General features: G+C 36.6%; 2 protein-coding genes across 2 annotated transcripts in view; both read left to right on the top strand.

Moving 5' to 3' along the window:
• Nucleotides 1–7: 7 nt before the first annotated feature.
• Nucleotides 8–19,285, top strand: RRH (retinal pigment epithelium-derived rhodopsin homolog). The gene is made up of 7 exons (XM_012436568.3): nt 8–2,475; nt 7,578–7,768; nt 9,565–9,664; nt 10,202–10,355; nt 11,657–11,825; nt 16,946–17,124; nt 18,399–19,285. The coding sequence occupies exons 1-7, from the start codon at nt 2,370–2,372 to the stop codon at nt 18,511–18,513; spliced, it is 1,014 nt and encodes a 337-aa protein (XP_012291991.2). The 5' UTR covers nt 8–2,369; the 3' UTR covers nt 18,514–19,285.
• Nucleotides 19,286–19,368: 83 nt separating this feature from the next.
• The window catches only part of LRIT3 (leucine rich repeat, Ig-like and transmembrane domains 3), a 29,939-nt gene continuing 25,008 nt past the window's right edge, over nt 19,369–24,299 (top strand). The window contains exon 1 of the mRNA XM_012436565.3: nt 19,369–22,596. Within this exon, the coding sequence (XP_012291988.2) occupies nt 22,481–22,596 (116 nt within the window). The 5' untranslated portion in view covers nt 19,369–22,480. The remainder of the gene's footprint in view (nt 22,597–24,299) is intronic.

Below are 24,299 nucleotides of genomic sequence, written 5' to 3'. Positions count from 1 at the left end.
GCTGGAGTGCAATGGCGTGATCTCGGCTCACTGCAACCTCTGCCTCCCAGGTTCGAGTGATTCTTCTGCCTCAGCCTCCCGAGTAGCTGGAATTACAGGCGTGTGGCAACACGTCCGGCTAATTTTTATATTTTTAGTAGAGATGTGGTTTCTCTATATTGGTCAGACTGGTTTTGAACTCCTGACCTCAGGTGATTGCCAGCCTCGGCCTCCCAAAGTGCTGAGATTACAGGCATGAGCCACCGTGCCTGGCCTAGTTTCTGGGTTTTTTTGAGGCAATTTATTTTGAATCAAATTCACATGTATTTCTAAGCCTTATCCCAATACAGCTTTTCTGTATCACTCATGAAGGAAGCATAAAAAAGAACCTTGAATGCACCTACCTCACTTATATCAAAACTTGCGCCTGCAGCAGAAAGCTGTCTTTAAAATTACCTTTTTTTTCAGTTCTTAGAAATATTTTTGGAAAATCTTTAATGGATGCTACAGCTAGGTATAACTTATTACAGAAGAGGAAGGTAGTCTGACCCAAAGCGAATTTGAAAATTTTAAGTTTTATTTTGCCTACTGAATGAAAGAGAAAAGCAAAAAGAAAAAGCATTTTTTTTTAAAGGGAGTGATTTCCCCTTAGGTATTATGTTTATTGCTCTAGAGTCATTTGAAAACAATACTGAGGAGATTCGCTTTTCTGGTGTAGGTAGGGTAACAACATTACATTTATAAAATGTGAGTATGGGTAGCTATGAGATTTGGGACAGATAAGTCAACCTGTTTACCTTGAGTTTATACACAGGCAAGAGAACTGAGGCAAAAGGATTATCTTAGGTTTCTTTCTCCTGTGCCATTCTAGGATTTACAAAAGATTAAACTAAGTGGGTAAATATAGCCCTCTAGTGGTTCTGTTTTATGCTTACACTGTTAACTTTGGTGCATCTAAGCATTTCTCTAATGTTTACTGATTTTAAGAAACTTACTGAGAAGAATCAGATTTTAATAATGTGAATGGAATAAAGAATATGGGAAAAAAGGTAATAGGGATACCTTATTATTCTAACGAAACATGTTTGAGTTAGTTTTCAGGTTATAATGTGATAACCCAGAATATTTTTACTCTGCTTTACAATATCAGTGATTGAATTCAGATACTTTGGCAATGTATAAAATGATTACTATCATCAGATAATTTTAATTATGTGCATATCGAACTATAGGATAATTTTTTTTTTTTTTTGAGATGGAGTCTCAACTCTGTTGCCCAGGCTGGAGTGCAGTGGCACAATCTCAGCTCACTCCAACCTCTGCCTTCCAGGTTCAAGCGATTCTCCTGCCTCAGCCTCCTGAGGAACTTAGATTACAGGTGCGTGCCACCACGCCCGGCTAATTTTTGTATTTTTAGTAGAGATGGGGTTTCATGATGTTGGCCAGGCTGGTCTTGAACTCCTGACCTCATGGTCCACCCTCCTCTGCCTCTCAAAGTGCTAGGATTATAGGCGTGAGCCACCGTGCCCAGCCAACTATGGGATAAATTAACTGAGGTGGATGGTGGAGTTGATCATGTTATATCCATGCTATGAAATATATAGCTACTAATAAATTAGACTTTATTAGATTCTGAGATTATTGACCTGGAATTTATAATACGGCCTTAGGGGAAAACAAGTTGCATTATATATGCATTATATATATACATATATACTTACTTCTTTTCCTCATTTTTGTTTATAAGAAAAAAGTGGAGGAAACCTTAAACACTTGTATGAATATATATTTGTATAAGCAGAGAAAAGCATAAGAAAGAATATGCACCAAACAATACTGGTACGTTTAGGAGAGGGAGATTCGAAAGTAGGAAGGAGGTTACTTCTTTATCACTAATATTTTAATTAAGGAGAAAAACCAAAAGGAGCCGCAATGGAAAAACTTGAAGGGTCAACAGAAAACAGGGACCTTAATCTGAATAATTTCAGAGGACGAAGACTGGCTTTTAATATCGGAACTGATTTCCAGCAGAAATCATTGAAGTCTGCTCCTGCACTGATGTTTCCTGAGTTTGTTTATTGTTTAATTGTGATGTGTATGCTTGATAATCTCCTTAGACTGAAGACTGATGCCCAAATAGGTTAAAATGTGTAGTGCTTGGTATTTCTTTTTGTTTTGCTAATAAGCTTTTCCCTTATTCTGGGAATTAAAATCCTTTCCTCTTTAGCCCAATTAAATTTGTTAAGGGAGGGCCTCTATGAAAAGGCCCTTCTTTGAGGTCTCTAAGTGGAAATGATTGGTCCTGAGAGATCTTTCCTCAGTAGCTCATAAAACAGTTCATAATTATCAAAGGCTTATTATGAAGGGTGTCTCAGTATCTTCCCTCCAAAATGCTAAGAAATAATTTAGGCAACAGTTCAGACTCTAAAAATGAAGATGGCTCGGTCTTTTCACAGACTGAACACAATATTGTTGCAACTTACTTGATTATGGCAGGTATGGATGTTTAACAGTTATCTTTCTTTAGGGCGAAGAAAGGCGGAAGTTTTCAGCATAAGGCATGCATTGTTTCAAGTTCCATATTATTGGCCAACCTTGAGAAGTCATTTATCCGACTTGGCTTGCTTGTGTGGTAAATGAGGATGATGATATTCTATTTCTGGGCTCTAAAGATCAAATAAGAGAATGTGGGTGAAAGATAAGTGAAAGCATTAGTGATGGCCATTGTCGCAGGTTATTTTGATGATTGATAATGTGAGAGCAGTGAAGTGGGGCTGAGAAAAGTTTTCTATGTAATAAGTAGTTCTTTTATAAAAATCTATACATTTGGTTATTGCATTGTCAAAGTTTTTATTGGAGAAGAGCATGCCCCATAGCAAAAATGTGTTTTTATATCATTTACTATTCTTATACATAATCCTCATATTTTTGTTCTTGGTGGTAGAATTTAGCTAAGGACTTAAAGGTTCTGGAAAGAAAAAGTCCTAAGAAGACAGAGCAGAGTATATTGTCGTTAAGGACAGAGTTTGAAAATTCAGCTTGCTCTAGAATACTTATTGGAAAACCCTTGAATTTTGGATTTCATGTTTTAGTATATTTGCAACTGTGAGCAAGTGCCTTCTCCTTTTTGTTCTTCCATTTCTTACCTGTAAAACAAGGATAAGAGTAAGTTACCTGTCATGATTGTTATAAGGCATAAAATTAAATGATATATAAATGCCAATAGTAGGTGTTGGGCAAATATTTGTTTCTTTTTCCCTTTCCTCCCTACACACTCATTGATGTAAAGGATTATTTGCAGAAAAGAAGGGGTGGGGGAAATGACAGTAGAAACTCTTTATCTTTTGATTGTATCATTGAATTGTGTAACTTTTATATTGAGCAATCACTTAATTTTCAACTTTATACTCCGTAACGAGTTTTAGGAGTCACTGTATTATACTGGGTTCATTATTTTTTGGGTGGACTTTTATGAAAATTTCAAAGATATTAAAAAGTAGAGTGAAAAGTATAACACATCATCCTATACCCAGTTTATAATTGTTTAGTTTCTTCCTTATAATTCAGCCTATTACTTCCAGTGCTAGAAATTGTGAGTTCCTCAGTTAAGTTTTGTGATTTTAGCGGCATGTTATCTCGTTCATTTGGATACCTCTGTATGATAAGTACTGAACAAGTTCTAGTTTCTTTGTTATTGCAAAAAAGAGAGAGAGAAAATCTCGTAACAATTACATGGAAATACTTTGTATACAAGTGTTTGGTTTAATTTTTTGTAGATGACCAAAAAAAAAAGAAAACCAAAAGCAAAAACAGAAACAACCAGAACTATCCTTTTTTGACCTGGTTACAAAATTAGCATGCAGAAAATACTCTATTTAGTTCTTATCTCTGTAACAGTAGCAATAATAGTAATCTTACTACTGCCGCTAATGTTATAATTTGAATACTTGCTATATGCCAAGCACTGTTCTAAAACCTTACACATACAGGATAATTCATCCTTACACTAATTCAGTAAGTTACTTTTCAGTTTTATTTCTCTAGTTTATACCGATGAAGAGCTTAAGAATCTTGTCCAACATACACATCTGAGTAGCTACAACAGGATTTGAACCCAGGCATTTTGTTTCTAGAGCCCTCACATATAACTCCAAGAGTCAGCTTTATCAAGGTATACAATGAGTATGTGTTGTTTGCTTGTGTTTCTTGTGGAGCAACTGAAGGAAGCAGATCTGACCTCTTTATGCTTTTGTTCTGAGTCTGTATCAAGCATCTATTTTTCTTTAGATCCCCTAACTTTCCTCCTTTAACAAAATCCATGTAAACTTGCAAATCAAAACCAAAAGTATGAGGAAAGGGTGTAGTGAAAGCATTTATTTCATTTGTTACTTTCACCAAGAGCCTATTTAGATTTTTTATTTAATCTTTTATTTAGATTTTGGCTCCTATAAACTGTTAGCAACAGTTTATAGGGTGTAGTGAAAGCATTTATTTCATTTGTTACTTTCACCAAGAGCCTATTTAGATTTTTTATTTAATCTTTTATTTAGATTTGGCTCCTATAAACTGTTACTTCCAGTGCGACAGACATTTTGTTAATTTAGTGTCCTTGAGCACTCTCCCTTTCTCCAATTAAGGCTGGGAGGTAAGAGGAAATGGTGAATTCGACAATCTGAGATAAATCATTATGGATGAATTGTGAAATGAAGGGTGAGAGATATGTTGAAAACGATGGCTGTGTATCAGACAGTGATGAGCCATGTAAGTTTTAAAGGTGACAGGGAGTCACTAAAGGATTTGAAGCCGGAGTGACATGATCTGATTTGCATTTTAGAAATGTGCTATAGTGGTAGCTAAGAAACCACATCGGAGGGCATTGCAGTGATTCTGAGGAGGGAATAATGGCAGTGGGGACAGAAAGAAATAGATACATTCAAGAGCTAGAAGGTGGAATTGATGATTGGATGATGAGACTATAGGCGGAGAGGAAGTCAAAGACGACTCCTAGGTTTCTTTTTTGAGCTACTGAATAGATGATGATGCTCTTCATCAAGATAGAAACACACCTAGGGAAGAACAGGTTTGAGGCAGGTGAAAAAGTCTCTCAGTTGAGTTTGAGAGGTGTCCAATAAAAAGCTGGACACATGGGTTTGAGTGTCCGGAGGCTGGAAAGTATCAGGGTATAGCCTTGGATATGAAGAAATCACTCAGAGTATGTGAAAAGAAGGGGTCCAAGACAGAAGGTTGGACAATGCACATATTTAATGAGTCAGATGGGGAAAGAAAGGCCAGGAAGTAGATCAAGAAGGGTCTGTCCAAGAGATGGGATGGAAATCACAGAAGACAAGAGAAAAAATGTTTCAAGGGTGAAGGAGAAGTCAACATCAAGTGCTACTTAGCGTTTAGACTGACTGTGAGATGGACTTAACTAAAACCTAACGACTAGGTGATCTACTGTATACCCATTAGAAGACCTGCATCTGGGGAAACAAGGCAGCGTGTCTGGCACAGCTGCAGAGAGAACAGAAAAGCACTAAACTGTTTACTTCATATCCCCCATTATTTCTAAGACTCCCAGAATTATAGTTACTTTATTCTGGTTGTGTACTTGGTAGGCAGCAATTTACTGCACTGTTTTTATCTAACTTTAAAAAATCATTGAATCTGTAGCTAGCCCAGAAAGATTCTTCATTAAATTCAGAGTATTTTTGTATACATGTGACAATCGTAGATGCTAAAAATAAGGCCAAAGAATCATCAAATTTGCTATCATTGTGTGCTGATTATCTTGAAGGAATGATAGAAACTAAGCAATATGGGTTTTAATTGTAGCCACTTGTTAAATAAATCTGCTGTATGTCACATAATCAAAAACCACAGAAATAATGAGGACCCTGAAATCTACATGAAACGACTAGGAAAAGTAACAGTTAAATTATACAGAGTCACGTAAGACTATATCATAAGCAAGTCATTCGGAAATTTAGGAAGGAGAGGATAGTGTGGGTAGGAGAAGGGTTAGGAGCTTGAACTGAAGTTTGAAGGATGGATGGCATTTGGATAGGCAGAAGGAAGGAGCAGGATGCTTCAAGTGGGAGAAATCTGAGTCAAGCATGGTGTATCTGGGACATAACTAGAATAGAGAGTTCGTTTGACAAGTGTAGAAATTTGCTTCTAGACAGTGACAACAGATTGAGGCAAAGAGCCTGGAATATCAGTTTGGGACATTTGGATTTTTATCCCACAGCCAGTGGGGAATATTACAAGTTTTCAAGAGGAGAAGAACCATGGTTAATTCTATGTTATAGCAAGCTGATTCTGCCAGAAGCAAGGAGGGGAAAAGAACAGGAATCTGGAAGGTTAGCATAACAGGCTAAGATGGAAGTTCTGAATGAAGTGCCAAGATATGATAAAAGTTTTTACTGAGCTGGTATTGTTGTATGTTGGTGCTTGGAAACTGCCCCTCTCTGACAATAGCTGGGGATTGATCACCAAGTAATTCTTTTCTTGACGAGGAATTCAACTCTATTCCTGCTTGTTGCACAACCCTCCTTTAGTCTCTAATAATCCAGTAATGATTCTAGCTTCTTGGCTGAAATCTATTCACACCCCAAACCCCACACCCCCTTGGGACCTAGTATGGCCCATATCTGGCTTTTGCCCTTTACAGCATGTAGGGGATGTTGAACATGCACATCCAGTACACTCAACAATACTTCTCAGTGTAAATTAATGCAGTGGCATTCTGGTTGATAAGTGTAGTCATCTGTCTGCCTCAGTGCAACCAATCTGGGGCACTGACAACAATGAGGTTCTGAACCTGCAAGCAAACAGTCAAGAACTTGATTAGGCTGGTATCAGCTGTGAGGCTTCTCTATGAACCAAAAACCTGGCTCAACTTCCTCCCTGGATAGTCAAGTCTTGTAGTCTGCATTCTATCGGGGTAAGGGTGTGTGTGTGTGTGTGTGTGTGTGTGTGTGTGTGTGTGTGTGTTGGATGAAGAATTTGGACATGTTGAGTTTCAAGAAATACTGGAATAGTCATACAATTTTACATATGGTAAATGCTTAGTAAATGTTTAATGACAATGAGTTGAAGGAAAAAAGAAGATGTGGAACTGGAGCTTGTGTCATGGCTGAAAATAGTGACGAAAATGCTGTCGGTGTAGTATAATAATTGAAGCTTGATAAAGGTAACTACAGAAAAAGAAGAGCCCCAGGACCCAGGAAGGAAGAGGAGAAGTTAAGCTGCCAAAAAGAGGGTATGCTCAGTCACATATTTATCCTAAAAATCAGCAGGAATGGTGTGAAAGCCAGTGAAGGAAGATCAAGGACAGAACACTCAATAGTGATGACATTAAAACCAGCCTTCAGTGCTGGCTCGTGCAATTGGCAGATTCTTTGTGTTTTAATTTTCTTATTTCACAGAAGGGATGTGAAGATGTTACACACAGTTTTAAGAACAGCAGGAGCTCTTCAAATAAGTGAACTAAAATAGACCTGTTATGTTTTTAAAGGGGCTTAAATATTTAATTTTGAGTCTACTTTGAAACATTCAGATTAAACAAAATGCATCATATTTTTTGTGTATGTTCTCAGGTGTGATAAGTATTCTCAGCAACATAATAGTTCTGGGCATCTTCATTAAGTACAAGGAACTTCGGACACCCACAAATGCAATTATTATTAACCTGGCTGTTACTGATATAGGGGTCAGTAGCATTGGCTATCCCATGTCTGCTGCCTCAGATCTGTATGGAAGTTGGAAATTTGGATATGCAGGCTGTCAGGTATTGGAGATCATTAGAAGGAAAGCAAAATAAATAGATTAAAGAAATGTAAATTTAAATGTCTAAAAAGAATCCCAAGAGTTTAAATCGAATAAGATATTGTAGGGTAACAGATATAGTGCTTTTATGGAAAACAACTTCAGAAGTGACTAGGAATATATTCTTTAATAAGAGAAACGAAATTGCTAACTATTGTTACATTTTCCAAATTCTCCCAACTCAAAGGAAGAAACAAACAAAACAACTAGCATTCAACTGAGTGAGAAGAGTGCTGATTTGCATATTCAGATAAAAATTTGCATATTGCAAATTAAGAAAGAAATACCCTGCTTTCATCTGAAACAATAAAACATTTAGTGATTTAATCATAATATTATGGAAGATAGTTAAGCTACCATGTTGTTGAATTTTTCCTATAGAAAGTCCTCCATGAGAATTGTTACTAAATGTATTTGTTATTTTTTACGAAAAAGAAAATGTATTGATAGTAATTTGCTTCAAGATATTAGGCAAATATTACTTTTGGCCTAATTCCTTTAACAGTTTACTATCATAAGCTAAAAACTATAGAGAATAACGTAGTAGTGAATACACGATATCCACATAAGTTCCGACCAGTTTTGTGAAATCTTAATGTTTTGCAATCTGTGCTTCAGATTGTTTTTCTTTTTAAAGATCTAAAACTATACAGATACTGATACAAAATTGCTGTCAGGATAATATGATAATTGAAGCTTGATAAAGGCAAGTATAGAAAAAGAAGAGCCCCAGGCCCCAGGAAGGAAGAGGAGGAAGTTAAGCTGCCAAAAAGCAATCTTATTCCTCCCATGAATGTTTTTCTATCTTATATATGTTCATGTAAACCGGATATTTTCTGAATACTTTAGGTTTTGCGTAAATGATAACATATTGTTTGCATTACGCAATTTCATTTCATTGTTAGATACTATGTTTTTGAGGTTTATGTTGATGGATATGGCTGTAAATCATTCATTTTAACTGCTATATAATATTCCATTTTATGAACATAGCCCAATGTACTTTTTCATTTTACTCTTATTGGACATTTGTTCGCATTTTTTTTTTCTATCACAGACAAGACTTCAATAAATGTTCTTATATATGTTTCCTTCTGCAATATGTGAATTTCTCTAGACACATTTCCTAGGAGTGGAATGGTTAAGTTGTAGAGAATGTTCATCTTGAACTTTATCAGAAGTAGCCAAATTGCTGTCCAAAATAGTTATTCAAATTATGAGAACGTTTATTACTCCACATTCTCCTTAACACTTGGGATTGTCAGACTTTTAAATTTTCATTTTTATGAGTGTGAAATGCCATCTGATAATCAGTATTTTTTTGAAGATTTACTGTGGTCGTATGTCTAATGTTATAAATATTCAAATGCCAGTGGGCTCGTGTGAATAAGCCATTCATCATCTGGTCATTTTTCTGTTGAATTTGTCTTTTCCTCCTGTTGAATTGTCCATCTTTGGAGTACTAGTCTTTTGCTGGTTTGTGGTTGTTCTGCATTCTGTTTATAGAGTGTTGTACAGAAATTTCACTGTAAGTCTTAAAATTTTCAAAAGGTTCATTTTAGTTAATAAAATTACAAACTACTTTCCATAAATTCTTTTATTAAACAAGTTACAATTTGATAATGAAGATATATTTTAAAGTAGTAAAGTAAAAAACATTTAGTATATTTGAGATATATTCTAACAACAGTACAAAAATCTAAATGTTTCTTGGGAGGGTGTTTAGAGTGGTAGAGTCTTTTCAATTTTGGTTTTCAGGTTTATGCTGGATTGAATATTTTTTTTGGAATGGCAAGCATTGGATTACTCACGGTCGTGGCTGTGGACCGATATCTGACCATCTGCCTTCCTGACATAGGTACAGCACTTTTCTCAGCTTTCTTAATGAATCCATTTCTTGACTAATGACCACTCAATATGTATACGCTAATATATAAACCTAATGGTTTGTAGTTAGGGTCAGTCTTATTTCTTTGGCAATAATTGTTCAAATGTTTCAATGGCTTCCTATTGTACTTAGAATAAAATCCAAATTGCATAAGGCCACCCGCACTTTGGGGCACGGACCAAGCCCAGAACGAGGCCTTCATGTTTGCTGTTTTCCTAGGTCTGGAAAGCTCCTCTTCCTGCTTATCCTCTGGTTGATTCTTTTCTTATTTAGGTTTCAGCTTAAATGTCGTTTTTTCCAGAATGTGAACTTATGTAGCTAGGCTTGGTAAAAAGGGAGAATATATTTGTTACTTTTATTTGGAGTTGCATCCATGTTTTGGCTCCTAAGGCCAACTAAAGTGCTCTGTAAAGAATTTACTTGCTAACACTTATGAATCAAGCAAATTAAAAAAAGTGAGTCCCATCAATGGCAAATAATGCTAATATTGTCTATGCTTGATAATAGGGAGAAGAATGACCACCAATACTTACATCGTCATGATTCTGGGAGCCTGGATTAACGGCCTGTTTTGGGCTTTGATGCCTATCATTGGGTGGGCTAGTTATGCCCCAGATCCTACTGGTGCTACCTGTACCATAAACTGGAGGAAAAATGATAGGTAAGAGACAAGTTTACATGTTATAATCAAATGCTTCTAAGGTAGACATTTTCTCACCCTTTCAAATTTAAGCTCAGATCATGTGTTCCTCATACAGAGAGAGCAAAGTGCTTACTTGGTAGTGATGATGTGATTCTAGCAAAAATCAGAATTGAGAAAAGTGACTTATGCTTGTTTGCAAGTAAAGGTCATCCAGCTCCCTTTGTCTCCCTTACCCCATTCCTTCCTTCCTGCCCAGTGTTCTCTCTTAAGGCAGCAATGCAGGGTACCAATCACCCTTCCAATATCTGCACATCTCAAAGGTGGGATCATGAGCAGGGAAAGGGTTAGTGAAGCTAGACAGAGTGTACAGCTCTGGCAAGAGCCCAGGCTGCCTCCTTGCTGTCTTTTCAGGATGGTCTGGTGTTTAAGCACATTCTGAGAACTGCACAGCAAAAGTAGAAGCACTGCAAAGATTTGCCTGCTAATTAGTGAGGCTTCTGTATATTTTCCAGGAACAAGAGGATAATTTAGTTCATTACAAGAAATGAAGGATGACATAAAAACTTCTAAAATCTCAAACCAGAAAATTTCTAAATCTCAAACCAGATCTAAATCTCAAATATTTTCTGTAGATTCAGAAAGTAAAGGCTGGGCACGGTGGTTCATGCCTGTAATCCTGGCACTTTGTGAGGCTGGGGTGGGAAGATCACTTTAGCCCAGGAGTTTGAGACCAACCTGGGCAACATATTGAGACCCTGTCTTTACGAAAAAAAAAAAAAAAAAAAGAAAAAAATTAGCTGGGTGTAGTGGTGCAAGCCAGTGGTCTCAGCTACTCAGCAGGCTGAAGTGGAGATTGGTTTGAGCGGGGGTGTTTAAGGCTACAGTGAGATGTGATTGCACCACTGTACTCCAACCTGGGTGACAGAGTGAGATTCTGTCTTGAAAACGATTTAAATAATCGTTTAAATAATTTAAATAATTAAAGTAAATAATTTAGGCTCTATAGGCCAGATGGTCTCTATCACAACTCTTCAACTCTGTCATCATCCTGTAAAAGCAGCCATAGCCAATATGTAAATGAGGGCACATGGCTGTGTTTCAATAAAACTTTATTTACAAAGATGAGTGATGGGCTGGAATAGGCCTATAGTCCATAGTTTCCCAATTCCTGGCCTAAATGAACTAAAAGCCAAATATACTTCTTAAACTATTTAACAATATAATGACTACCAGTGTTATTTTTAATAATTATCTCCTCTTTCCTCTTCCCAATTTAGTACACTAAATGAGCAATCATGACTGCCTTTTCTTATTTGCAGATCTTTTGTGTCTTACACCATGGCAGTTATTGCGATAAATTTTATTGTGCCCTTGACAGTGATGTTTTACTGCTATTACCATGTCACACTATCCATCAAACATCACACTACCAGTGACTGCACTGAGTCCCTCAACAGAGACTGGTCAGATCAGATAGATGTAACAAAGGTAAGAGGTCAAAATCCTTGAAAAATTGTTGTCATGGAGCTTTTACCCATTCATAGGTGAGAGTCCCTGGTACCACCACAGTCTTCTCTCCCTCATCTCCAATTCTCACTCCTCCGCTCTTTCTTCTGTGTTTGCCTCCTTATTGCTTTTTTTGTTTTTGTTTTCATTTTTTTTTTAAAATGGAGTTTCACTTTTATTGTCTAGGCTGGAGTGCAATGGCATGATCTAGGCTCACTGCAACCTCTGCCTCCTGGGTTCAAGTGATTCTCCTGCTTCAGCTTCCTGAGTAGCTGGGATTACAGGCATCTGCTGCCATGCCTGGCTAATTGTTTTGTATTTTTAGTACAGACGGGTTTCACCATGTTGGCCAGGCTGGTCTCATACTCGTAACCTCAGGTGATCGCCCGTCTCGGTCTCCCAAAGTGTTGGGATTACAGTCATGAGCCACTGCGCCCATCCACTTGCCTCCTTATTTCTGAATGATATGCTGCTTGCTCTTTTGGATATTTTTGTTGGCCACCATCTCTTGATTTCCTACTATGGATGATGAGGTTTTATTCTCTTACACCACCCACTTGCTTGCCCAACTCTTCCTCCACACCTTTCTCTCTCCTTCCCTGTCAGTATAATGTTAACAATATCTGGCTAAAGAGGCTCTTTCCCTGCTCTCAGTATGTTTAAACACACCACAGAAGTGATGCACTTTATCCTCTTCTTGAAGCCATCCTCCTGGTTCTCTGGGGCTTTTTGCTCTGGTTTGAATTGGTTTCTCCTGAGGGCTGCTGCTCAGAAAGCCAACATCCTCAGGTCTCCCTTCATCACCAGCTTGGGATGCTTTTGCCTCCTTCCAGGATCAAATCCCCTGTTTTCTGGAATGCTTGTCTTCCTTTTTTTTTCTTCTTCGTTTATTTTCTCTGATTTGGTGGAACACATTCTCCAATTAATTCCTGAGGTTACAGGAGAGGTAAATTTTTTAAGACTTTGCATAACTGAATATGTCTTAATTTTACTATCATATATGACTGTTTGCCTGGTGTAGAATTCTAGGTGCAAAAGTAATATTTGAAGAGTTTTGAAAGCGTTGCTCTACAGTCTCCTAGCTTCCAGCACTGCTGCTACAAACGCTGATCGCATTCTGGTGGCTGATGCTCTGTGGTGATCTGTGGGTTCTCTCTGGAAGCTTATAGGATCTTCTCTATGTCTCTAGTTTTCTGAAAATGTATACTGATGTGCCTTGGTATGAGTATTTATCCAGTGCTGGGTACTTGGTGAGTACTTTCAGTGTAGAGACTCTTGTCTTCCTCTTCTAGGTATTTCTAGTATGATTTCTCTGATGATTCCAGTCCCTGTGTTTTTTCTTTTCTCTTTCCCTGGAATTCTTTTATTTGGATATTTCATCTTCTAGACTTATGTACTAATTTTCTTAAATTTTATCTCCCATATTGTCTATTTTTGTTTGTTTCTTTTGTGGTGGTTGTTCGTTTGTTTTTGTTTCTACTTTCTGGGAGATTTCCTCAACCATATCTAGATCTAGGATAAGAGTGAGGAAAGTGAAGGCCAACCCTTGGGTGCAAAATTCAAGCAAGCACCAAAAAATTCATTAATTAAAAAAAGTAGTTTAACCTAGTACTTAAAAAAACAATATTGGGTCAGGTGTGGTGGCTCATGCCTATAATCCCAGCACCTTGGGAGGCCGAGGCAGGCAGATCACCTGAGATTGGGAGTTTGAGACCAGCCTGACCAACATGGAGAAGCCCCATCTCTACTAAAAATACAAAATTAGCAGAGCATGGTGGTGGTGCATGCCTGTAATCCCAGCTACTTGTGAGGCTGAGCCAGGAGAATTGCATGAGCCTGGCAGATGGAGTTTGCAGTGAGTCGAGATTGCACCATTGCACTTCAGCCTGGGCAACAAGAGCGAAACTCTGTCACAAACAAAAAACCAAAAAAAAAACCAAAAACAAAACAATATTAGTATAAAAATTATGTTGAACAAAATACAAATTTTAAATGAAAACAGGATCTGACCCTGCACTTAGATAATTTACCTGATTCACCTCCCCTAATCCCAATCTGATAATATCATACAACCTTTCTATTACATTTTTAACATTCTACTCTCAACTTTTACAGATAGGATAAAAACCATTTTTTTAAAAAAATTTCCAACTTTTATTTTAAGTTCAGGGGTACATGTGCAGAATATATAGGTTTGTTACATAGGTAAATGCGTGCCATGGTGGTTTGCCACACAGATCATCCCAGGTATTAAGCCCAGCATCCATTAGCTATTCTTCCTGATCCTCTCCCTCCTCCCTCCCTCTGCCCTCTGACAGGCCCCAGTGTGTGTTGCTTGCCCCCATGTATCTATGTGTTCTCATCATTTAGCTCCCACTTATAAGGGAGAACATACGGTATTTGGTTTTCTGTTCCTGCATTAGTTTGCTAAGGATAATGGCCTCCAGTTCCATTGATGTCTCTGCAAAGGACATGATCTCATTCCTTTTTATGGCTGCATGGTATTCCATGATGTATATGTGCCACATTTTCTTTATCTAGTCTATCATTGATGAGAATTTAGGTTGATTCCATGTCATGTCCATGATTGCTATTGTGAATAATGCTGCAATAAACATACATGTGCATGTGTCTTTATAATAGAGTAATTTATATTCCTTTGTATATACTCAGTAAAATAATGGCTGGGTTAAATGGTATTTCTGTCTCTAGGTCTTTGAGGAATTGTCACACAATCTTCCACAATGGTTGAACTAAGTTATACTCCCACCAAGAGTGTAATAGTATTTTCCACAGCCTCACTAGCATCTGTTATTTTTTGACTTTTTATTAATAGCCATTCTGACTTGTATGAGATAGTATCTTATTGTGGTTTTGATTTGCATTTCTCTAATGATCAGTGATGAACTTTTTTTTTTTTTTTTCATGTTTTTCGGCTGCATGTATGTCTTCTTTTGAGAAATGCCCGTTCATATCCCTTGCCCACTTTTCAATGGGGTTGCTTGTTTTTTCTTATAAATTTGTTTAAATTCCTTATAAATGCTGGATATTAGACCTTTGTCAGATGCACAGATTGCAAAAATTTTCTCCTATTCTGTAGGTTATCTGTTTTCTCTATTTATAGTTTCTTTTGCTGTACAGAATCTTTTTAGTTTAATTAGATCCTATTTGTCAATTTTTGCTTCTGTTGCAGTTGCTTTTGGCATCTGCATCATGAAATCTTTGCCTGTACCTATGTCCTGAATGGTATTGCCTAGGTTCTCTTCTAGAGTTAAAAACCATTTTTATTGCTAAAACAACTATTTTATACTCTATTCTCTCCTTGTTTTGTGGATGTATATCTTTTGTTATTTCTGTGACATTATGTATATATTTATATTTCCTTCTGTTTACCACATATTTTTGTTTCTCCTCAGTTCCTGCACTGTTTTTTTTTCTTTGCCTGTCAACATAAAAGTTTTCTTAATATCTGGTGGTCAATGATTGTCCACTTATACTTAAGAGTGATGCATTAAAAATATTGATTGTAAGCATGAAGATGCTCATTAGTGAGATGTTTCTTTTGGGAGAATTTCAAATTGTCTCTGTAGGTATTATTATTATTATTATGACCATCATCACTGTAATTATCTGCTAATCAAAACAACAACAACAACAACAACAACAACTTTGCAACTTCCATACTCAATCTGGAAACAAATATAATCCTGTCTTGAGCTCAGTGAATTCTAGCACAGGCCATTTCTGCTGGATATATATTACACACAATGCAGATAATTTTGTAAAGGAGCTCTCTTGTATCTTGTTTAAATGGAAAATTATATTTTTCATATTGCTCCCTCCTGATTGCCTTCTAAAATGATGGAATAGAGGTTTGAGGGAATTTCTAACTGTCTAGGTATTTTATTCTGGGCAGATCAGTTTCTTTCATGTTTCTAAGTCTATGTTTAAGTTTTTTCACACTCAGTGCAGGGAGTGGTCAGCACACAGATACCCCTCTTTTCAGTACAGTACTGAAGTGCTTAGCTGAACCTGGTGTCCCTGTGTCCTGAGTTTCCCAAATTAGCCTTTTTAAAAATATATATACTGAGCCTCTGGAAGTCTTCCAGGGAGGGGAAGGGAAAGTTATTGAGTAGACCGAGTGGACAGGGAGAAAGATTTGGAAGTCTAACTACTTTCTTTTCTTTGTAGATTTCAACCAGTTCTATCGTGAGCTCCATGGGCACCCCCACATCCGGAGTTTTCTGGTACCCTTTGTTACTAGGCTTTCTGTAGCTCTGTAGTAGGGATTGATCTGTATCTGGTTTTCCCTCATAGTTGGCTTTTTAACATTATTTATTTATTTATTTATAGAATTATTTTCATGTTTCTTACATAATTTGCCACTTGTCCAGTGGTCTTTGTTTCCATTAAAAATATATATTGTCTAATCTCTGATTCTCTGAGCTTATGGGTTTATGTCTTCTTTAACCTCTGTTCCCTAATTTTAGCAGGCAATCCAGAGAAGCAATATAAAAATATAATTTTTCCATTGAAACAGAATGCAAGAAAGTTCCTTTACAAAATTATCTGCACTGTGTGTAACATTTATCCAGTAGAAATGGCCTGTGTTAGAATTCATTGAGCTCAAGATAGGATTGTATTTGTTTCCAGATTGAGTTTAGAAAGTTAGAAAGTTATATTTTAGTTTAGCAGATAATTCCAGTAAGAGCAAATAATAATGACAGTGATAATACTAACAGCCATGCCAGCAGTTCATAGCACAGTGACTTGAAGTGGGGTAGGGTGGGTTTTCATCAGTCTTTCATTCAAGTTAGCTTTAATACTCTCCTAGTATACAGAAAGAAAGAGGGCATTCTTTACATGTGTGTGACATTCTTAAAAGCAATGTTATATATTCTTGATATATCCGTTTCACAAGGTCTCATTATCACAATGACTTCAGGCAACCGAACAAAGAACATGGAAGGCAAAAACTCAGCTATTTCCTTTATGTCATCAACAACGTAAACATAACCGAGAGAGATTTTTACCCTACTTTAGATATATTTGTATTTAAATATTTTAAACATTGGGCTTGGTGGATATTTATTTCTTTTCAGATGTCTGTGATAATGATCTGCATGTTTCTGGTGGCATGGTCCCCTTATTCCATCGTGTGCTTATGGGCTTCTTTTGGTGACCCAAAGAAGATTCCTCCTGCCATGGCCATCATAGCTCCATTGTTTGCAAAATCTTCTACATTCTACAACCCCTGCATTTATGTGGTTGCTAATAAAAAGTAAGTAATGTCTAAAATGCTTGCAAATACAAAATAAAACTGATATAAAAAGAATGTTAAGACTTTTTGGGAGAAAGTGACAGAAACCCACTTTCATCTAGCATAAAGGTTATTTGGCTCATGTGACTGGAGCAGCATCTAGGACCTTAAATGCCTAGAGCTCCAGATTTGTAACAGACTCTTCCCAAATAGTGGCAGAGATTATCGTGGGCAACCCAAGACCCAAGTTCTACCAGCAAAGCATCCCCAAATGCCAGCTGCATCTCAGATAGCTCTCTGGCAGAAAAGCTCCTGGAATGTCAGTGGTCAGCTTGGTTCAAATGGTTACCCCACCCCAAAATACATGGAATAGTGGTTTCCAAGGAAAAGAGTGATTCTATTACTGGAAAATAGACGAGGCAATATTGGGCTCCCTTGGTGGGTAGTATAGATGTATGTTTACAAGAAAGAAGACGTATCATTCAAATACAAGAGAAAAGTTCAGTGCCAACATAAAAGGCTTTGGGATACTAGACAATTCTTCTCTCCTCTCTTTTTTGGATTTCTCAGCAAAGTGTTCCTTTCCTGCCTTCTCCGTGAAGTTTAGATTGTTTCATTTGTGTTACTGCTGGAAAGATGGAATAAATCAATCTACTGTGCTTAAATATTTGGCCAGAAAATTTCAGCAGAAGTTAGGTAATTTTATTCTGGAATGACAATGTTTGGGAAAGCAGCTTTAGCTACAGGTATGTGAAGAAACATAAAATTTTACAGACCAAACAGACCACATAAGAAGAACGAAGAACACATTTTAAAATCAGAATCTGCTGGTAGTTCCATTGGAAAATTCAGTTATTCCCAAGCTCCCTTAATTTCAACTGGTCTTTGCTGGGAGGAACAGAGGCATGAAACACACGTTGTTAGTTCAAATAAACAACTCATGGCATCTGACATTAGAAGCATCCTTTTAAATATATATAAATATTTACTTTTATTAGATGTCTTCAATCTATAGAATCAACAGTGCAAAATTGGCCTTTAACTGTACCACATACCTTATATATTTATATAGGTTCTCAACAGGAAATCTGTAGAATCATCAGATAAAATTGGTCTTTAAATGTACCATATACTTTATGTATTTATAAAGGTTATCGACAGGAGATATTAAAGTTGGAGGCAGCAATCTATCCAGAGATGTAAATTAACAGTAGTGGCATCAGTCATATTTTAAAATGCTTTAGAAGTTTCAAATCATTATGAGTTAATGCCAGATTTTTCTTTGTTTATTGTAGGTTTCGGAGGGCGATGCTTGCCATGTTAAAATGTCAGAGTCACCAAACAATGCCTGTGACAAGTATTTTACCAATGGATGTATCTCAAAACCCACTGGCTTCTGGAAGAATCTGAAAGGAGAGAAAAGGACATACTATCAAAACACTGTAGTTTTTGGCAATGCTTTTATTTTAAATATGAGTCAGTTTAGATCAAATGCAGACATAGATCATTGTCCTGTTAGACTGTAGTTCCTCAGGGGCACTCATGCTTCTTTTGTTCGTGCCTTGGCTGCTGTAGTGCATGCTTCTCTATGTCCTGATATGTCAATGTATTGCTTATCTCCTTTGATGAATTAGGCATCTGAGGTTAAGGCCCCCTTTCTTTCTCCCTATTATGGCATGCATTACACTGCACTGATGACCTTTAACTTCCCCGGCTCCTCCATTAGAATAGAAGCGGTCACTAATTTAATGTTAGAGTAAATTAATAATAATGATAATAATTAATAATTCTAGATAATTATGAAATGATGTTGGATGTTCCCTGTTAGAATAGAAAGCATTTTTGCATTTCAACATTTTAATATTTAAATCAATTATTAACTTATGTTATTAAACAAAAATAATCAAATGAACATTAAACACGATGGTTTCTAAATAAAATGTTAAGTCAATTCATATATGTATATATTATATGGCATTATAACCTCCATGCATACTTTTATGTTTTCTGAAATTTTTATTATCATTTTCTGCATATCTACTCCATATATTTGCCACCAGAGTTAACATCAATCAGAGTGGAGATTTTTATGTTTGCTCTTTGATGGATCCTTAGCACATGTACCCAATGCTGTCTGGTATGTAGTAGGCAGTCAATAAATATTTTTTCAATGTTGAATGAATTTGGAGACTCACATATTTGTCATTTTAAATGACTATTAAGCATAGTACAATATACCATTGTTTATATAGCAGACAATTAAATTGCTTTCCAATTTTTAGTTTCATGGATGTATCACTGAGAATATTTTAGTGTAAATATATTTTTTCTTTGGGAGAAGTTACTCTATTTGAGTGGTTTTTTTCAGACTAGAAATACTGGATACAAATACAAAAACACTATTATTGTTGCTAGTTTGCTTTGTGGAAAGATAGAATTAGTTTACACTGATACTGGCAGTATCTAAGTGAGCTTTTCACTGCATATTCCTCTAATAGTGCTGTATATATTTAAATTATGAGTTATATACTCAAACTCAAATTCATTTTATTTCACATTTCTTTAACTGCTAGTGAGGCAGTGTCTTTGCATGTTGTGTTTTTTAATCTCTATTTTGTCTGCCTGTAAATTGTCCTTTAGCATATTAAGTACAATCTAGGCATTAATTTTCTGTGTACAGTCCTCTATGTATATGGAAAGGTAAACTGCTATAGTAATCTCCTACCTTGTCTCCTCACTTTCTGGCTTTCCCACAGCAGTCAATACATACAACTGCAAATCAATACAACTTCATAGCTAATCTTTTAAAAATAAAGTTCTAATGCCCAAAGTCTTTAGCTAGAAAACCTTCACTTGCCCACCAAGTTAAGTATAAATCCCTCAGCTGGATTTTCAAGGCCCTCTTTAACATACCCCCAAAGGGACTTTTCAGCTTTTTGTCTTTCTTCATGGCTAAGTAAAATGTTTAGTGTTCCCAGAGAGTTCTGAATGTGTTGTGTCACTAGCTCTTTGCTCATCCTGTCTACTGTAGCTGAACCTTTTTACAGGAAGAGTATAGTGAAATCTGTGCCCAAAGTCCCAAAGCCATTAAAAGGCCAGGACAACATCTGTAATAATGTCTAGAAAAATGGACTCAAGAGTTCCAGTTGCAACCATGAACTCATTTCCAGTGATAAGTAAGAAACAACTTTGCCTCAAACATAAAGGAGTTCAACGGTGTACAGTACTTATATTTCAATGTTATATTATCAATTAATTTGCTTATATGATAAAACTAGGAAGACCTGGCTTTGGTTACATAGTTCCCTCTGACCTCTTAGTTTGCTAATTTCTGATGTTTGTATCTTTAAACAGCATTTCTATACTCAATTTGGCACGTCTTGCCTCCGTGTAAGTCGTGACATCCGTGAAATTAATAATTCAAAAAATCTCTTGGTCGTTTGGCGATCAGAGCTTTACCCGTCCTATTTCTCTTTCCTCTTGTGCTCAAAAACTCAGTTAGGGCCATCACCTCTCACTGCATCTCCAGCACTGGGAAACCTGAGGATTGTTCTTAAACCCCTTCTTCATCCCTACACCTAATCAATCATTTCTCTCACCTGGATGTTTCCTGAAGCTGCATTATCCTAACTATTTCCAGCACAGCAGTCAAGGCTGTAGCCTGATGGCTGCTCTCCTGGACTATAACCACAGACATCCTCCCGAAGCCTCTTCCTTTCTTGCTGCTTGCTCTATCTAAACCTCTTCTCCACACAGCCACCAGAGAATTCTTCCTAAAAGGATAAGCTGAAGTGCCACTCCCAAGTCTAACTTTTATTGCTCCCGTTGACTATAGGCTGAGCGTAAGCTCTCCATCCAATCGAAGGGTTTCCTTGAAAACATCATCCCCATTTACCTCTCCAGCTTTATCTTTTTTAACTTCCTGCCTCAAAATCTTATGCCTGAGCAACAAGAAGTGCTTGCAGTTCTCTGAAGACAATACACTCATTCTCTCTTCTCTCCGTTTGTTTCCACTATTCCCTTTGCTTGCAATGCCTCTTTTTGGATTTTCCCATAATGCATCATCATGCACCCTGTAAATGGCAGCCAGGCACCACCCACCTTAGGAAGTCTTGCTTGACTAACATAAGCTGGGTTTGATGTTCTTTTCTTATGCTTCTTGAGTACTCTGTTCCTCTCTTTATCGTGTGAGTTCCTTACTTGTAATAACTGTCTTGTTCATCTTTGTACCCCTCAGTGCTCAGCAGAGAGTAAGTACTCAGTAAATATTTGATGAACAAATGAATTGTGCAGAATCTGGAAACCTGCAGTGTTTTATTTTAATTGAGTGCAGTTTGTCAGACTATGGTTCTTATATGAATTCTATTAGTTTTTAACATTTCCTGTAATATGCTTATTTTTATAGATTTAATTTTCTTTTAAAAAAGCTTTTAGTTTAAAGAGGATGGTTAGAAGTGGCCACTAAGAAGGTTAAATGACATATATTTATTTCTTAAATCCTTGAGTGACTCTGTGAATTCTCCATTTTATGTGTGTGGAGATAGTTTTAAATTTAATTACATATAATTCATATTTTCTGATAGAGCCTAATATAGCTAAAAGAATTAGAGTTAATCTTCAAATATGGCTTTGATGCAGATAATGTGGGAAACTATTGAACAGAGATAGATGCCTGCATTAAAAATAAATGTGCTGGGATGAACTTTCCACACACTGGGATGATCTGGAAGAGTCTTAGAACACATTCTCACTGGAGAACTTAGTCCTGCCACATGAGTGGTTGGTTGAAGCATTTTCCCCATAAAATCTATGTAATGGACTTGTTTGACTTTATTTTTAGAGATAACCAGTATGTGACAACATCAATAACTCTTTTCTAAATCATTCTTTTGTCATGTGCCTCTATTTTTAAAACTAAATTTTGTAAAACTGAATTAGTTATGCATGCTGGCAAAAACCAAATGTAAACGTTTTATAATGTTGTAACTTGTAAATAATCTACAGAATTTTCTAGCATCTGCCAAGATCAAATTATTTTTAACATTAAGTATATTTTTAAGGTGCAGTGGCAAGTACATCCAGAGGAAAGGGATTTAATAGGCATTTCCTTACAAATCAAGCTATGGGTAACTATTGAAATTGCTTGTCATGTGTTTGATTTTCATTTTCCTTAGAATGTGTTACTTTGCTGAAACTGTATTCAAAGGCTGGGTCAATTGATCTCCTGCAAGATACACTTGAAGGTTAAGTAACTACAGATCTCAGCTAATCCTGTGTAATCTGCTGTTACTAAATGGCTGTTTGCATTCCGGGCACATCAGTTTCTGAATGCTCAGGATTTGGTTACCTTTTGTTTAAATAACTTCTGAAAGGAGCGATGCATCTCTTTGCATGTCTGTGCATTGTCCTTAGCATTTTGGAAGGAGTGGGCTGTTCGTGTCCTTCACAGTGCACCTGTGATTATCACGGCAGAAATGACGGCTTGGGATCAAGGTATGCTCCTCTGCTTGCTACTAAATGTTCTCATTATTTTGACAAAAAGGACCCAAACAAGAGAGCCTACTTTTGAAAGCAAATGTTTGAGGATCAGAAATCACAGAAGAGAAGGTTTAATGTCCGTAAACTTTAACTTAATTGTATTAATACTGGTCACCTACTCCTTCACTGTTTTCATTTCGAGCAGTTTGACTCTTAAAGGCCTCTCAAGTTATTGGAAATTTCTAAACACATTCTGTGTTCCCAATTTTTTTTTATGCTCGTGTTCACAAAATGTTGCTTGAGGTCAAACCATTTAAATGTGCGTGGCCTGCTCAGCCCTTGATTATAGAAAGCCTAAGAAGGCAGGGCTGAACAGGAGCTGCGGGACATGCCCAGATCCTTTGCTTTCAGGGCTCTCCACTTCCTTTGAGGATTATTTGGCGGGAAGGAAGATCTCAAGCGTAAACTCAGAGAGGTTAATAGAATATTTCATTTTAAGCTGATTGAATTTACAAAGTAAAGAAGATTGAAAAAAAAAATACTGTCTGTTGCAGACACTGAAGGATCCTCACAGAAGTTATTCAATCTCTAGGTTGCTTTAGCATCTGCTTGTGTAGTGAGAATAGTTATTTGCTTATAATGTGCATGAGGCCTTTTAGATATGTGAAATGCAAAACAGAACTCTTGCTAGCTAAACATGGTAGAACTTGAATTTTTTTTTGAGAGGGCATTTAATAACAAAATCAGACTATTTGTGACTTGGTCGAAGTAAATGGTGAGTCTCAGACAAAATAATTTGTGAAAAGAATTGCCCAATTTATGTCTTATAACTTTAAACAAATAATAATAACTAAGACATATTTGTTAAAAGCTTATCTTGTTATTGTATAAACTTTACTTAACCAATTCTTGGTATTTTTTGAGATATTCACTGGGTGGTTAAAGACGATAAAGAGAATGTAGCAAATTAAAGACCTACTTGTCCAGGGATGTTCAGCAGTGAAGATCAGGCCAGGCTACTCTTGAGAAACAATCACAGAAATGTTTCCTTCTCTGTGGTGACCCCATTATTGACGGATTTTATAAAAATTATAGAATATTAGCCCTGGTAAGAAATAATCTAGTTCAACCCCTTGTCAGTTTATACGTGAAGAAACTAAACTGTACGGAGACCAAGTGACTTGTCCTAGGTTATATAATTGTGTTGATGTAGTAGCTAAGTTGGTAAAGATGCTAGATCTTTTTGTGTACACACTAGGCTTTCTTCTGTGATAGCATGCTGAAATACTTTCTTAATGAGTAGAAACTGGCATAAAGTAGCACTGAAATCTGTGATACAAAATAGAGATGAAAAGTAAGAGATATCCCTAGAGAATTTCAAAGATTCCATGAGGTCTTCTCCTGAAGTTATAGAAAGGAGATAACACATTGCAGCTTTGTGCTGCTTACATTTGTGTACGTTATGGGCAGCTTTTCAGATCCACCGATTTAATGTGATTTTCACTAAAGGGTGAAATTTTTTTCACCCTTTTTATTGCAATTATGTACTGAATTTATAGTGTGCTATAATTTGTATGGTATTTTGCAAAACTTCTTATTGTTAATTTTTAGTAATTCAGATGAGTGTATCATAGGAGATAAATAGGTCTTTTCCAGGCTAAAATGAATCTAAATTCTCAGATTCCTCATACTTTAAATTTACACATGGGACAGTGTTG

This window comes from Aotus nancymaae, unplaced genomic scaffold (assembly GCF_030222135.1).
Source record: "Aotus nancymaae isolate 86718 unplaced genomic scaffold, 86718_ANA_hifiasm-v0.15.2.pri h1tg000033l, whole genome shotgun sequence".
Classification (NCBI taxonomy): Eukaryota; Metazoa; Chordata; class Mammalia; order Primates; family Aotidae; genus Aotus; species Aotus nancymaae.
The sequence above is the reverse complement of the archived record's forward strand: the minus strand, read 5'-3'. Positions and strand labels throughout refer to the sequence as shown.

What these genes read in the sequence shown, in the direction of transcription:
- RRH (XM_012436568.3), top strand. Translation starts at nt 2,370, where the DNA reads ATGCTAAGAAATAATTTAGGCAACAGTTCAGACTCTAAAAATGAAGAT. An exon ending in AACTTACTTGATTATGGCAG is followed by an intron (nt 2,476 to 7,577) that starts GTATGGATGTTT and finishes GTATGTTCTCAG; the next exon opens with GTGTGATAAGTATTCTCAGC. An exon ending in ATCAGATAGATGTAACAAAG is followed by an intron (nt 11,826 to 16,945) that starts GTAAGAGGTCAA and finishes ATTTCTTTTCAG; the next exon opens with ATGTCTGTGATAATGATCTG.